Below are 16,737 nucleotides of genomic sequence, written 5' to 3'. Positions count from 1 at the left end.
ATGACATGCAAAATTTAAATATGAGAAATTAATAATAAGTAATTTTTAAAATTATTTCTTTTCGGATTAAAATGAAATTCGATTGTACCCTAGCATGATGCATATAATTTATGTAATAAACCTAACTAGTTTGAATTTACCATGTGTATTTGGAACTGAAGACTTGGGATTCAAACACATATATTTCTTCTTTTTTTCTTTTTGGAATGGTTAGATTTGTTGAACTTTGATCTACTTTTCTTTGCCCTTTGAATTTAGAGCATAAATTTCAATTAAATATTTCAAATTTCAATTTTGTTGTCATTCGCTATTGAAGAAAATAAAGGAGGAAAAGATGAATCATTTTGAGTGAATAATATATTAAAAGAATTGAGCTACTGAGNTTTTTTCCTAGTAAGGTTTTAACGAGGCATATTATCTATGGACATTCAAGGGGGAGTGTTATAAAATATTATAGTGTGGATGTCCACTACATCAAGAAGTTACTCTCACCCATTATCTCCATTACTTTCCTCCATTATGAAGATAACCATAACCTCCATAACCTCCAACTTTATAACACCATTATTCTTGTAACTTTTCACTTTCATAACCTCCTCCATTATATTCATGTTAATGTCATGTTTATGACTAACCTTTTGTATGCCTCTATGTTACACTATAAATAGAGGCAAGGTTCATATTGTATAGACTTGAAGACTTGGAATAATAAGAAAAGCTCTCATCTCTTGTTTTCCTATTTCTATTGCTATCATCTTTTATATTTCTTGTCTTGTTTTACTTTAGTTTTACAACAAAAATCATTTTCACATCCCAATTTTGCTTTAAAAATCAAGCTCCCCCTCAACTTTGAACAATAATGAAACATCCCCCTTTTGTCCTAAATAAAATTTTCAAATGCCACTTGTACCCTTTCATTATCAATTTTTTTTTTAATATTACATAGCCACAGACCAGTGGCAGGGCTTATTATTATATAATCAGAAGTTTAGATTAAGCCACAAGACCTTCTCTAGAAACAAGATGAAAATAAAAAAAGAAATAATTAAACAAATAAACAAAAAGACAACACTCCCATCTGCAGATTTGGAAAGTTCCAAGAGCCATTCCTTCATCTACTCTTCTCACAATAGATTCAACAATGGCGTGTTCGTCCAATTCTTCTGAGCTAAATAATCACTTGCCCATAAGATTTCCATTACAACTTGCAAGACTTTCATTGCCCTGATGCTCCACCGATTTTCTTTACCACTCACACGTCTAAGCTCTCCTGTACATCAGCTAAGTATCTCTACCAGTTCTCTTTTTTCATTACATTAGTATTAACTTTTCAAAGTCTCAATAGGTTGAACCCCAACAGGATTGATACCACCATTAAAGCCTTTAATCAGTTAATACTATCACTCTTAATAAAGAAAACTTTTTATGCTTCCCCTTCTACGCTTATGTCGATTCGACTGGAGTGGACTAATTTCAACAAGAAGTTAATGCCTTGATTAGGTACCATTGGAAGCCCCAGGCTCTCACCAGGGGTAAGTACCGAAATCTACTGAATTTACTTCAAGCACTAGCTTAGCTTTATAGAAATATACTCTTGCTCGAATCTGATTATAATCCGAAGAGGATTTTAATGTTTGTTGTTGTTGTTAGTTGTCCTTTTATTCCTGCACATTCCTTCTTATGTATGGTGTTCCTTGTTTATCTAGATTGAGCAATTTTCTTCCCTCGATTGGAATATCTTGAAAATGATTGATCTGAAAATTACATGCAAAATAGAAAACTAGATTAGTAAAAAAAATCAGCAAGAGCATTTCCCTCCCTAAGGAAATGATTTACTCTTGCTAAAACACTTCTTCTCAACTCCTGATGGTACTGACTTCCAATGCCACATTTCAGGGTACATCCCAGTCGCCCTCAATTATATGAACCATATCTAGAGAGTCTGTCTCAATAATAAGATTATTAATACCATGCTCACTATATTATGAAATGCTTTCCCTTATAGCTCTAGCTTCTCCCACTATGTTTGTAGTATCCTGAATTTTGAAACCCTTAGCGGCCACTAGATTTCCATTATGATCTCTAATGCAAAATTCTACTGAACTAGGTCCAGGATTTCCTTTTGATGCCCCATTGATGTTACACTTCATCACATTAATAGGAGGAGGTTCCCATCTGATAATTTTATACTCAAACTTAGGTCTGTATTGCTCCAATTATGTGAGAATATGAGGCCAAGAATTGCTGCTACAGTTTAAATTAAATCTGACATAAATGAACTTAAAAACTGTATCAATAACATCTGATATCACTCTAAAATCTTGAAAAACACCTCCATGTAAAATACTCCTTTTCCACAAAAAACCACACAATGATATTAGGAATAGCCTGGCACACCAATTTTACTCTATAATTTCCTTCAACATCCCACCATAATCTTATGGATTGTTTTAGGTTAAGCATAGGATCTAGGATTCCTGATGCATACCTAAAATATTTCCATATTCGGGTAGCTACTTCTCCATTAAGAAAGAGATGTTTAATAGTCTCTTCTACAAGAATAACACAACATCTACAATCACTTTAATAATCTGGATTCCATCTATGCTTTAAAGATGCCACAGAGATCTTTCCAAACCAAGTCCTCCACATTAAGAATGAGATTTTGAATGGAATTTCTTTTATCCATAATTTTTCCATGTCTTCAACTTTATATTTCTTTTTCCTCAAAAGTCCCCAAACTGATTTTACTATGAATTTACCATTACTGATTTCAGTCCACCAAGTTTTATCAACTTTATTACTGAGATACGCATGATGGAGATTTGCGTGAACATGGTCCACCACATATTCAGGCACAAAATTTCTCATTAACGTATAGTCCCATCTCCCCTCCTTTAAAAGTTCAACAGTATCTTTCATAGGATAACAAGTGTGCACATCTGAATCATGTATATGTAGGGGACCCAAGTTAGACCAGTTGTCATACCATATAGCACAAGTGCCTCCTCTAGGTTCCCACCACATATGTTTTTCCAAAATATCCCTATTTTCCAACATGTGCTTCCATATTTGGGAACCTCATTTCCATTGAACTAGTGCAGGAATTTGCTTCTTACAATACTTAGTCCACATAAAGTTAGACAATATTGTATTCTGTGTTCTGAAATTCCACCAAAGTTTTGCATACATAGCCTTTGATACATCAAAAATAGACCTAAATCCCATACCTTATTCAATTTTAGGAAGACAAACATTTATCCATTTGGACCAATGTTTATTTCTGCTATTTTCCTCATTGCTCCAGTAGAATTTAGCAAAAATTCTATGAATTTCTTTTATCACACACATTGGATGAGTAAGAGAAGAAAGTACATATATGGGAATGCTTTGAAGAACACTTATAATGAGTACTTCCTTACCCCCATATGAAAGCATTCTACCTTTCCAACTCTGTAGCATACCTTTAATCTGATCAAACAATTCTGAATAATGCTCTTTTATTTTCCTAGCATGAGTAATGAGGCATCCTAGATATTTCATAGGGAAATATCCTCGTACCATATCAGTAATATGCTCTATCTGATTAGCCATTGTTGTTGCTGCATTCTGGTGAAGATAATAAGAACTCTTTTCCTTGTTAATCTTCTGACCTGATTGTTTCTCATAGTCTTGCAGAATTGACATAATTTTCTCCAGAATAGCCATTAGAAGAAGTAAAAATAATTGTGTCATCTGCAAATGCTAAATGATTAATGTTGTCACTCCACTTTGGCAACCCATAACCAACATATTGGGGATCTTCAAAAAGTGTATTGAGAGCTCTAGATAGAACCTCGACTGAGATTATAAATAAAGCTGGAGATAATGAATCTCCTTGTTTAACACCCCTTGTAGAATGAAAAACATCATGTGATTGGCCATTAAGAAGGACTGAGTAGTAGTTGTTTGCAAGTAGCCTCCAAATCAAATCAACTACTATATTAAAAAAAAAACATTTTTCTTAGCACTTTCATTAGGAAGAACCAAGAGACCTTATCATAAGCCTTAGACATATCCAACTTAATTATCACATTTTCAGTTTTTCCTCTCTTAGTAATATATGTGATGAGTTCCTGGTCCTGCAAGACATTCTCAATAACGCTTCTACCCTTAACAAAGCCAAACTGATTAGAAGAAATCAATCTTGGAAGAACCTTTTTTAGTCTATCATGTATTATCCTGGATAGAATCTTGTTAATAAAGTTACTCAGACTAATAGGTCTCATGTCCGAAAAGGACTGAATGTTATCCTTTTTCGATATAAGAATCAAATTAGTGTGAGTAATGGACTTAGGTAAAGAACTTCCAGAACAAATATCATGCACCATTCTACAAATATCTTTACCAATGATGTCCCAACACACTTGATAGAATTTACCTTTAAGTCCATCTGGCCCACTAGAACTATCACCATTAAGCTTATATACTGCATTCTTCACTTTTTCTTCATTTGGTACAGACCCCAATTCAGTATTCTCCTATTCAGTGATCAACACTGGAATGTGATCCAGAAGAGTAACGTTTGTTTCATCCCTGTCTTGGTGGAATTGACTCTGGAAATAACTTACTGCCTCATTAGCAATTTCATCCTCGTTTTCTAGCCACCTCCCTTGTGAATTTTGCACTCTGGATACTCTCATTCTTTGTCTTCTTCCTTTTACCAAGCTATGAAAGAATCTTGTATTTTTATCCCACATTCAAACTAGTCATACCTTGCCTGTTGTTGCCAAAATTTCTCCTCAATGTGAAGATATCTAGAATATTTAGCTTTGGCCCTTTGCATAATATCTCTGATTTCTGGAGAAGGATACTCTTCAAAGTGGTTTTTCCTTTATTCTAGCTATTTCCTCCCGGATAATGATCTGCTGAAAGATATCTCCAAAGGTACCCTCGCTCCAAGAAGAAAGAGCATATTTTACCTTCTTTATCTTTCTCTTGAAATCTAAAAAAGGATTTACAGATATTTCATCATCCCAATTCAATCTGACAACCTCTTTAAATCCCCTATGCTCAGTCCAAAAATTCAAGAACCTAAAAGGTTTAATGATCCTTGTTTCCATGTTTTCACATGAAAATAGAAGCGGCGCATGATCCGAGCCAGTTCTTGGAAGATGCTCCACTTTTGTAAAATTGAATTGACCACGAAACACATTATTCATCAAAATTATGTCCAGTCTCTCAAATATGCAAGCACTGTCTACTCTATCATTCCACCACGTGAAAGGACTGCCTTTGAATTGAACTTGATACAATTCATTTGATTCTATACAATTTTGAAAGTCTTCCACATCAACCCCCAATACTGGTAAACCACCAATTTTTTCTCCCCCAATGAAGAACCACATTGAAATCTCCACTTACGATCCATGGGTGATCCATACCATCAGCAAGTTGAGTTATATCCTCCCAAAGCTCTAGTATCTGATTTGGGTCACATTTAGCATAGATAATAGTAACAACCATAATAAAATTAGTGGCTAAATTTCTTATATGTACAGTAAGTTGTTCAGAGTTTCTCATTTCTACTACATCGAATCCATGATTAACAAATAACCTAATCTTCCCATTATTATTTGCATACCATTTTGTCATTCTAAGCCTTCTGTTAAATCTATTCAAACATCTTACATGTTGAAATGGCTCCATCAACGCAACAAAATTGAATTTGTGAAAGCAATGTAGCATGTAGACTCTTTGAAAAGCATTTTGAGTCCTCACGGACCTAATATTCCATATGCGTGCTTTCATAAGGAACATTGTTGTTTGTTAGTCACCTGCCTTTTGGGCTAAGATCTGATGGGATGATTAGAATCTCCACTACCATGCTTTTAGACTTCATTTCTTTAATACGTCTGGGAGAAATATCCGCTTCTCTATAAATGTGATCATTTTTTGCCTCTGATTGACTGTCATTTGATTGCAGCTGCTCAACTTTTGACTTTTTGTGTATGAGGATATCATGACGTACCGCATTCGGAGATTGAGGTATCTCCATTTGAATTCTCTGATTTGCTAGTTGATCACCTCTACTGACTCTCTTTTTCCATCCTCATGTCACTCACTTGCTGATGTAACTGATCTTTTGGTTGTTTTGCAGGGCTCTTGGAATTCACACAATAAGATTCTGAATCATTCACAAGAATATTTATAGTCTTCAGAAGTTCCATTTGCTCTCTTGAATTACTGCCTTTTTCTGTGCGAACTTATGCTTATCGGACTGTTGTGGATACTTATAGGTTTCACCTTGTCATGACACTCTTGCACACTAACTTCAGTAGCAATATGATCACCAAATTTAATTATGGGCACTCCTTCCATTTGTTTTTCACCTTGTAATACTAGACCAAAGGAATTTGTAACCAAATATTTTGTTGATCCGCCTTTGTTTTCTTCTGTGTTGACTATTTTATTCTTATTGATCTCCTCCCCTTTGTTAGTAGCGTCTTCTCTTGTGAGTGCATCAAATTTATTACCCACCTCGGTGATGGGTGCATTTTTTTTTCAATATTGGCTCCTATTTTATCTTTGACTACATTCCAGTTACCCGGATCTCCAACAACTTTTCCACTTGTAAGTATTCTAGCATTCTCTTTTTGTAATAGAGAATGTTGCTCTTGTTTACACTGATTTTGCTCCCCCTGTTTCGCTGGTTCTTCCTTTCTTCTAGCCATTTCGTCCGTTTTACAGTTATCTTTATTGTGCCCTTGCATCTTGCACTCAAGGTAATATGTTGATACATAATCATACTGATTTTTTATCATATTTAACCTTATCTCACCCATTTTTGAATTTTCAATATTCATGATCTGCACCGAATTTGGGAATTTGCCTTTGAGATCCACTAGCACCTTCACACGTGCACAACTAGGTCATGTCTTTTTTATCGTTGCTTGATCCAAGTGGATTGGTTTACCAACTGCCGAAGCAATTGAAAACAACACTTCCTTAACAAAGAAAGTTGGCAATAGATTAGGGAATAAAATCCATGTCATAGCCATAGTTGTCTCCTCAAGATACCTTGAATCTAGAATCATAGATTAGGGTACACATCAAGTAGAAATGCCCATCCCTACAATTTATATAGAAAACCCCTTTCAAGATCATGCTGACATAGTCCTCTTGTTTAGTCAGTCTAATTAGAAAGAATATGCTTGCTATGTAGCAATCCTATTACACACTCCCCTTTTAATTCACATTGTTGAGGAATAATTCGTCTCAATTCGTCAAGATCTGTCCATTCATATGAGAATTTTCCAATTACAGCGAATTTGAGTTTCTCAATACAAGTCATCTTTATCACTTCCCGCTCAGTCCAGTTGACTTGTGGCACTCCTTCTACATATGTAATATCTTTTAGTAATGATTTGTCTTCAATAATATCCATCTCAAAATTTGTTTTCACTGAATCAACAAATGATTTTTCCTTTGGTAAAGTAGGATTCAAGATTGAAGCATATTGAATTGAGGGAAGAAGAGGGAAATCACAGTTTGAAAGTTGAAGACCAACCCCAGAAGAGGGTTGGCCGCCGTCAGATGTCACCATAGAAAATGCGCTCAAAGGAGGAACCTTCTCGAAAAGATTTGGTTAATCTATCAATTCTTTTTTACTTCTTTAAAAAACATTTTTTTTTTTGAATTCATGTAACAAGCTTTTCATAAAGCATAAACATTATTTTTTTGGACAAAACAAATGATAAATATTAATTAAGTATATGAGTTAATGATATTTTATATTGAAGTAAATTCACATAATGAAAAATTGTTTTTATTAATAATAATCAAAACTATTTTATTTACGCAAGCAAAAATAACAGAGAATGATAACTATACAAATATATTTCAATGTAGGATATATAAAATAATTAATTTAATTAAGGTCAAAACTTTCAAAAAATTTTGAAAATTTAAATTATTTCAAACTATAATTTATGTAATACTCCATTAATGTCAATCAAAACTTATTTATTTATATAAACAATAGAGAATTCCCAGTTATATTACTTGACCCTCACTCTAAAAATAGTTGTTTTGATTTACTTGTCCAATTATTGAATAAAAAGAATTTTGTTATACTTTTTATTTCTACCCTACATATTAAATAACTGCATAGAATAGTAGGAATCAAATCTAAAATTTTAAAGCATTATTAATAATGTTAGTTTAGTAAAATACACATCTAATTAATTTTTTTAAGGAAAGTCATATCAAGAAGAGGTCAAGTAATATATCAAACGAATGAAGTATAAGGTAGAGAAAGACAAAAGTATACACACACATACATATACACACTGCTTAATGCATATTATATTGAAATAACGGTCATAAAAATAATATTAAATTCAATGACAAATTCATAAAAATATTATTCTACTTATAATGTTAATGTAAAAGTTATAAAAATGTGTAGGCTGAAAAATAAATTATACACATAACATAAAAAGGTAACACATATATATGATATAACAAGGGTAAAATGGAGAATGCATAGGATAAAGAGGGGAGTTTGATGATTGTTCAAAGTTGAGGAGAGAAATTGATTTTTAAAGCAAAATTGGGGCATTTTAACAAAAATTAGGTCCATCAAGAAATTAATAAAATATAATATGTAGTTTATTAAACTATTTATTAAACTACCCGTATTTAATAAATAAATAAGTGTACATCCCCAAATACCACATCATTGCAGGCTTGCAGCCTCTGCTAAATACCATGAGCTACACCAATTGATTCTTCATGGCTGAATATAAAATCACTATCCTCTTTTTGACACCATGAGGCAGCTATTATTAATATGATCCTCAACTTACCTTCACTCTTTGCCTGCAATTCTGTAAAGAGAACAAAATGAGCCATATGAACTCAAAAGTATCACAACATTCATACCAAACTTCACTTATTGTTATGGACACTTTCAGTACATTGATACAGATACTACTAACAAAGAAAAATTTGACTGGAAAAGTATAGTTGAGTTAAATTTGTTCTATCTTCTTTCTTTCTTTCTTTCTAATTCAATAATGTTGATAGTGAATTACTCAAATCTCGTCAACTTTGTCATGTAGGATCACATTTTTTGGTAATGGTTCCTAACAAGGTATGAAAAAATATTGATTCTTGATGAAATAAGTCATTAGAAGATGCATAGGTTACAAAAGAGATGAAATTATCAGCCCAAAACAATTGACAAAAGCTATTGTAACACTTAGGAGCTGATGAATTCCAACAAGGAGTCAGGGTTATATACAGGGGTAAAATTAACCCAGCTAAAAAGATTAACTAAACATTTGATTTTGAGAGCGTGGTCAACTATTGAAATGCCATCAAAACATCTTTGATTCCTTTCTGTCCAAATGCACCACAAAATACAAGCTGGAATCAAAGACCATATCCTTTTGAAGGACTTCCCAACTTTCCAAGTACACCAATTTACAAAAGCATCCCTGATACTGTATGTCATAGAACAATGTAACCCAAAAAGTGTTATAAACATGCACCATATATCTGCAGCAAATGGGCAATAAAGAAATAGGTGGTTGATTGATTCAGAAGCATCTGTTAGATATTTAAAACTTCCTCCTCATAAGATTATCTTGGTTTAAGCATGATCCTTTTAATGTGATCCAACCAAACCATTTGACGTTTGGTGGTAATTTAGTTCTCCATACTCCAAGGTCATTGGTCAAATCAAGTCCTTCTTGGAACTTAACTGGAAGTAACTTGATTTGACTGAGTAATTGTCATTCCTACTAGTGTCCCACTTGAGACTTGTCTTTGTGCTGAAGGTTGACTGAGCTACCCTGAAGGTTTCCAAGCATTGTTAGCAAATCCATCTCCCTATTATTTAGATTCCTTCTCTGCTTCAGACTCCATGTGCTGTTCTACCAATTTTGATCAATGGTGGAATCTGATTTAGTTGCAATCAGAAATAATCTTGGGAAGGCATCCTGCAGTTTAGTGTGCCCACGCCACTTATCTTTCCAGAATTGAATGTGAGCTTCATTGCCCTGCTGAAGAGAAGTGTTGCAAGAAAAGCCTTCCCAGAGTTTCCTGATACTCCATCATAATCCAGTACCATAAGGAGAACTCGAAACATTGGTACACCAATGACTAGTCGCCCGATACTTTGCTTGGACTATCTCCTTCCAAAGGTCCGCATTCTCCTGATTATACCTCCAATGCCGTTTCATCAACATATGTTTACTCTGGAGAGCCAAATCTTTATTCCCTCAAGAGATTTGGGAAGAATGACTTTGTCCCATTTGATTAAGTGATTATTGTGGTTAAGGCTGTTGCCTTCCTATAGGAAAGATCTCCTTATCTTATCAAGTGTTTCTGCATCTTGACTGGAATAGGAAATAGGGACATGAAGTAGAATGCTATCCAAAACACTATTAATGAGTGGTACCCTGTCCAATAAGAGAGGTATTGTTGCTGCCAAGATGCTTGTATTTTCTAACTTCTCAATGACTACACTCCAAATTTCAGTTGATCTCTGACTAGCACCCAAAGGAAGACCTAGGTAGGTAGTAGGGAAAGAACCAGTGTTGCAGTACATGATATCTGCCATCTCTTCCAAATCAGGAACCACGTTAACAGGGTAGATAATGTTCTTGGGCATGTTAATGTGAAGACCTGAGATAGCTTGAATAAGCATCAAAGTGAGATTAAGGTACTGAACTTGAGATTTTTCTGCTCCACAAAATATGAGGGTGTCATCAGCAAATAAAAGCCTACAGGACTTCTGTTGACAAAAACTGAGTACTTCACTGTTATAAAGCTGTATTTGATCCATCTCTCTCCAAATGCAATTTATCTAAGGATTGAGATGAGGTTTTGCCAGTTTAGCTTGTCAAAAGCCTTCTCTATGTCAAGTTTAAAAAGAAGTCCAGGTTCTCCACATTTTTGCCTCCAATGCAAAACCTCATTAGCAATAAGGGCTGTCAGTGATCTGCCTGCCTTCAATGGAAGCATTTTGGTAAACCTGACACTAGTCCCCCAGTCACCTTTATTAGCCTTTCAGTTAACACTTTCGACACAAGCTTGTAGATGCTGCATAATAAGGCTGATAGGCCTGAAATCTTTGAGTTCGATAGCTCCTCTTCTTTTAGGAATGAGAGCTATAAAGGAAGGATTGAAAGATTTAACCATGTTACAATTGACATGGAAATGATTGAAAGTTCTCATGAGGTCAAGCTTTAAAGTTCGCATACTACTTTTTAGTTTTTTCATGTCATATAATGTGATGATATTTGAATGAACACAATCAGTAAGATGTAAATTTTTTATTTTTTTTTAGTAAGACGTAAATTCAAATCATATAGTACCACATTTTCACAAGAAAAGAAAACACTAAATTTTGACCAAAAAAACATTAAAATAGTATTTATTCCGATCTAATTTATGACGCTCTTTCTTTTTTAATCCATCTCTAAGAATATGACATATTTAATAATAATAATAATAATAATAATAATAATTTAAGTTTAAACTTCTCATTTATCTTTATTGAAATAATTTAAAACAACATAACTTTTTATGATTTATTTAAGACCATAAAATTAAAAGATTTTTTTTTTCAATTCCGTGCCCAATAATAATAACTCACATAAATTACAACTAAGGGTGTAGTTCTAAAGTTAATTTGAGGGAGACAATAATTCATATTAAATATTCTTTAAAGTTAAAAGTAATAAAATGAAAAAATAAAGTTTTTTTTGTTTCTCACCCGGTGTTCGGTATCCATTTTTTTCTTTTTGATGACAAGGTAAATCCACAGCCACTACCCTTTGGGTGCACACAGAGTAAAACCTCCGATCCTATGCAATTGCTCGCAAAACACACAGGAGAGGTAACTGTACTAAGCAAGCCCGGTGCGGCGAGCTCCAGAAAGCAAACCCTTGCTTTCGCTGGCAAGGGGTTTCGAACTTGAGACCTCCAACATGGAAGCCACAAGCCCAACTGGGCCACCTTGAAGGGTTGTTCAGTATCCGTTGTGGGCCCAATTAATTCACATTCATATCGAGAAGTCCCACTTTGAGGATGAACTCCCTACCAAAGATGACTCAGTATCTCAAACTGAAAAACATCTAATTAAGAATGAAGAATTACTTACCACTCCATTGTAATGTTCCATAGTGAGAAAATGAACTATAAAATATGGGGATGAGTACTTTCAAATTTTCCTAATACACATTCAAAAATCACAAATAAAGATCTCAACAGTTTTATTTCATATATTCTCAATCTTTTTCTTCCAAAGCACTGAAAACCCTTAGAAATCTCATTGTTTTTTTTTAAAACAAAATCTCATTTTAATCTGATTTAATCGATCAACTTTTTTTTGGATTAATATCTATTATTGTAAAATTGGATCACATGCTAATTAGTAGCCATGCAAGTGACGGGCCCAGCGATATATACTTCTTGAATATCCGTAGCGATGTCCTTATAAACAGCCTCTACCGCAATGATGTCGGGCATATTCTCATTTTATTTATACCCAATTTCTTTTCTTTTGCTCAATTTTACATTAATTTTGATTTTGGGGATTTATTTAAGGGAAACAATTGTTGATTGGTTTTTTAAAATTTTGATGAATGAGTTCTAATATGTTGCTATAAAGTTTTCAAAACGTGTGATAAGTGGCGGAGCCGGTACTTTTGCTATGAGGATTCAAAATATAAAGAGTTAAGCATCAAAAACACACCTAAAGTATCTTTATTTTTTGAGTTTCATACCTGAACTATCAGGTTTCAGAATTTCCTACCCAAACTATCACCAAATGTTCATCGAAACACACCTCAACTATTAGTTGTTTACTTTTTCTACCTGAAATATCACCATTGTTCATTTGTCACTTTTCACTACCTCATTAAGACTTCTCACACTCTTCTCATCCAATCTCATGTTCCGCTGCATTTTCGGGGTGACACAGTTCTCACATCTTGCTACTTAATTGATCGGATGCCCTCATCTTCCATTAAGAACCAAATTCCTTATTCATTATTGTTTCCTCAGCCACCTCTGTACTCTTTTTCCCCTAATGTTAATGGGAGCACATGTTTTGTTCACAACTTAGCCCCAAGAAAGATAAATTAGACCTCAACATGTCTTTCTTGATTATTCTTGGGTTCAAAAGGGTAATCATTTCTATTCACATAATCTTCCTCATTACCTAATGTAATGTGATGTCACATTTTTTTAGTCTCCACCTTACTTTGCATCTTCTTCTTATCGTCCTAATATCTCTGAGGTTTTACCTATATTGACTTGAAGGAATCTACCGTTACTTTTACATTTCAAGCCATAGTACCACCACTCTTGACTTATCATCATCGTTCACATCCAGCATCAGGTCTAGATGATTCACACCCTACCAGTGTTATGAATGGCAAGCGCCATTCGCCAAAGGCGATATGGCGAGGCGAGGCGAGCCATTCTCGCCATTCTACACTGAGGCATGGCGACATCAAAAAGGCGACGTAAATGGCGGCGCCATTTTGGATTTTTAATTTTTAAAAAGATTTGACTTAATAATATTAGTCAAAATTAGGGTTTTTTTTTCTATTTTCAAACTTTCAGTCGCGTTCTCCTTGCGATCTCTTCTCCACCTTCAGTCGATCGAGTTGTTGCTCCTCTTCCCCTCGCGTCTCTTCTCCTCCTTCATCGACAGTTGCTGCTCCTCTTCCCCTCGGCCTCGCGTCTCTTCTCCTCCTTCATCGCAGGAGTTGCTGCCAGGTGACCTCTTTTTCTTCTTCTTCTTTTCAGTTCTTCTTCTTCTTGAGTTCTCTTCTTCAGTTCTTGTTCAGATTTCTTTTTCTCTGCTTTATTCGTATTGTTTCTGTTGCTTCTTTCTTTTTGAGATACAACTACCTTCATTGCACTGTTTTTTACCTCTGTTTTATTGTTCACATTTCACTGCTACTGCCTATAATTTTTTTTTAAAAAAAATTAATTCTTCTATAATTATTTATTCATTTGTCCATAAACAGTGAATTGACTGAATTCAATGGCGGATGCCAACAAAAAGAGGGACATTGGATGGAATTATGGTACTCAAGGAGCAACGAAAGATTCGGTTAATTGTAACTTTTGTGGGAGTACTTTTAATGGTGGAATAACTCGACACAAGCAACATTTAGTGGGTGGTTTCAAGAATATTAAACAATGTACAGCTTGTCCGTTGGTGATTAGAGAAGGAAGGGCTTATATGCAAAATAAAATCACTAATAATCCCAAATTTCAAGGGAGGCAGCCGGAAGAGTATATTGATATTGATGATGTTGATGATATGGATGAATATGCGGAAATGATGCCTCCCTCCAAAACTCCAAAGATATCTTCTAGTGGAGGTGCATCATCCACCGCGCAGAATGTGACGAAAGGCCCTATGAATCTCTATTTTACGCAGAAATCAACACAAAAAGGAGGCTTTGAAAAAGGAGGAGGAATTGATGAAACAAAAAAAATTCTAAGAGAGTGTGCGGTAAGTGCTATCGTAATATGGATGTATGATACGGGGCTCCCTTTTAATTGTGTCAATCACAAATCATTTGATAAATTTATTGAGACAGTAGGACAACATGGCCCCGGAATGAAGCCTCCTACATTATATGAAGTTAGAGTTACTCACCTAAAAAAAGAGGTGGAGAAAGTGGAAAAAATTGTTGATGAGCATAAAGTGCAATGGACAAAGTTTGGATGTTCCATTATGATGGACAAATGGACGGCATGAAATGGTAAAATGATCATCAATATTTTGGTGAATTCTCCAATCGGTAGTGTATTTCTTGGTTCTATTGATGCTAGCAATGAATCTACCGATTCCACCAAAATGTACAAGTTGTTTGAAAGCACTATTGAAAGAATTGAACCGAATAATGTTGTACAAATTGTCACTGATAATGCTAGTGAGAATGTTAAAGCGGGAAGCATGATGATGGGTGCGTACCCACACATTTATTGGACTCCATGTGCCGCTCATTGCATCAACTTGATGTTTGGTGACATATTCAAGGTTAAGTCATATGCTTCCGGTAATATCACTCTCCTATTCTCTAACTTTCTTTATAGTCAATATTTAATGCTTATTAGCTACTAATTACTATAATCTTACTTTAACAGTTTTTAAGAAGGCCATCAAAATCCATTCTTACATTAGTCAAAGGCCATTGTTGTTAAACTTGATGCGAAAATTCACTAAGAAAAGAAATTTGGTGAAACCGGCCAAGACAAGATTTGCAACGGCCTTCTTAACTTTGAGAGCTATGCACATACAAAGAAAAAACTTGAGAACTTTAGTCCTCTCAACCGAATGGACTTCAAGTAAATTTGCAAAGGAAACTTTGGGGAAAGAAGTTGTCAATCTTATTATTTCTGCCCACTTTTGGGATGATGTTGTTCGAGCACTTACAGTTTGTGGCCCTTTGATAAAAGTGTTTCGTTTGGTGGATGGGGAGAAAAAACCACCAATGGGCTATATTTATGAAGCAATGGATAGAGCTAAAGAAACTATTGAATGAGGTTTTCGTGGAATTAAGAAGCAATATGAGAAAGTGTTTGAAATTATTGATGCAAGGTGGTCAGACCAACTCCATCAGCCTTTGCATGTTGCAGGCCATGTTTTGAACCTAGGATTGTATTATAAAGCTCAAGAAGAGGGAACTTTACTATAGAGTCTATGGACTGAGTATTATGCATGTGTTGAGAAGATGATCCCTGATATAACAATACAAGATTTACTAGTCATTGAGCTTCCTAGGTACAAAATGGCGAATGGACTATTTGGTTGTGGTCCGGCTAAAAGAGCTAGAGACACAAGGTCGCCGGGTAAGTGAGTTGATTTAGCTCTTAAATTATTTGACTTATTTATACTCGTTAACCTTTAAATTTATTTTATTATAGTTGAATGGTGGTCACTATTTGGTAGTGAAACACCAAACTTGCAAAAGTTTGCCATGAAAGTATTAAGCCTAACTTGTAGCTCATCCGGATGTGAGCGAAATTGGAGTGTGTTTGAACACGTAAGTAAAAAAATTATATCCTAATTTCCATATTATATTATTATCAATATCTATTAGTTAATATCTATAACTTATGCGCAGAGTCATTCCAAAAAGAGGAATAGGCTTGCACTATCGCGTCTCAATGGTCTAGTGTACATTAAGTACAATAGAACATTGAAACGTCGTTATGATGCTCGTGATCTCATTGATCCAATTCGCTTGGATAACATTGATGATTCAAATGAATGGTTAGTTGGATGCCCCGAAGATCAAGAAGATGAACTAGTATATGAGGATGATGATCTTACTTGGGGTAGTGTTGCTACGACAATTGGAGCTAATGAGAGTATCTATCATCTTAGGGGACTTTCTTCAAGATCAAGAGCACTTGACAAGGGCAAAGGAGTAGAAACTACATCTACAAGTTCAACTTCAAGTAGGACTCGGACACTAATTGATGAAGACTACGAGGAGGAAGAAGATGAGGATCAATATAATGATGTAGAGGATGTTGATCTTCAAGAGTTGGATAGTTTTGAAGAAGAATAGACTTTTAGAGTTCTAGTATTGTCTTTTGAATTATTGGGTCTTTAAAGTTCTAGACTTTTAGTATCTACTTTTAGTTTTTGAATTGAAATATTTGCTAATATATGTTATTGCTATTGAGATTTTGGATATTTATATATGCAAT

At 34.6% G+C, this 16,737-nt stretch overlaps 3 protein-coding genes and 1 long non-coding RNA gene across 6 annotated transcripts in view; 3 read left to right on the top strand and 1 right to left on the bottom strand.

The window, feature by feature from the left end:
- The first annotated feature begins 980 nt into the window (after positions 1-980).
- LOC125876571 (uncharacterized) lies at positions 981-6,344 on the top strand. Its single transcript, XR_007447512.1, has 3 exons — positions 981-1,532; positions 5,966-6,027; positions 6,140-6,344. It is a non-coding gene; the product is annotated as an uncharacterized LOC125876571 (long non-coding RNA).
- A 2,418-nt stretch (positions 6,345-8,762) lies between these two features.
- The window catches only part of LOC125876590 (pentatricopeptide repeat-containing protein At5g15010, mitochondrial), a 34,261-nt gene continuing 26,286 nt past the window's right edge, over positions 8,763-16,737 (bottom strand). The window contains exon 3 of one of the 3 annotated variants that reach the window (XM_049557807.1): positions 8,763-8,870. The gene's annotated coding sequence lies outside the window, so the exon portion shown is untranslated. Of the gene's footprint in view, positions 8,871-10,854; positions 10,995-11,655; positions 12,091-16,737 lie in introns of those variants that run through there. The other 2 variants (XM_049557804.1, XM_049557808.1) reach the window with 2 other exon arrangements.
- On the top strand, positions 14,786-15,563 carry LOC125877422 (uncharacterized). The gene is made up of 2 exons (XM_049558719.1): positions 14,786-15,077; positions 15,166-15,563. Exons 1-2 carry the CDS (start codon positions 14,786-14,788, stop codon positions 15,561-15,563), a joined length of 690 nt encoding a protein of 229 aa, XP_049414676.1.
- Positions 15,810-16,595, top strand: LOC125877421 (uncharacterized). The gene is made up of 3 exons (XM_049558718.1): positions 15,810-15,870; positions 15,946-16,064; positions 16,146-16,595. Exons 1-3 carry the CDS (start codon positions 15,810-15,812, stop codon positions 16,593-16,595), a joined length of 630 nt encoding a protein of 209 aa, XP_049414675.1.

Source organism: Solanum stenotomum, chromosome 9 (assembly GCF_019186545.1).
Source record: "Solanum stenotomum isolate F172 chromosome 9, ASM1918654v1, whole genome shotgun sequence".
In the NCBI taxonomy this organism is placed as follows: domain Eukaryota; kingdom Viridiplantae; phylum Streptophyta; class Magnoliopsida; order Solanales; family Solanaceae; genus Solanum; species Solanum stenotomum.
This window is presented reverse-complemented; position numbering and strand designations above follow the sequence as displayed.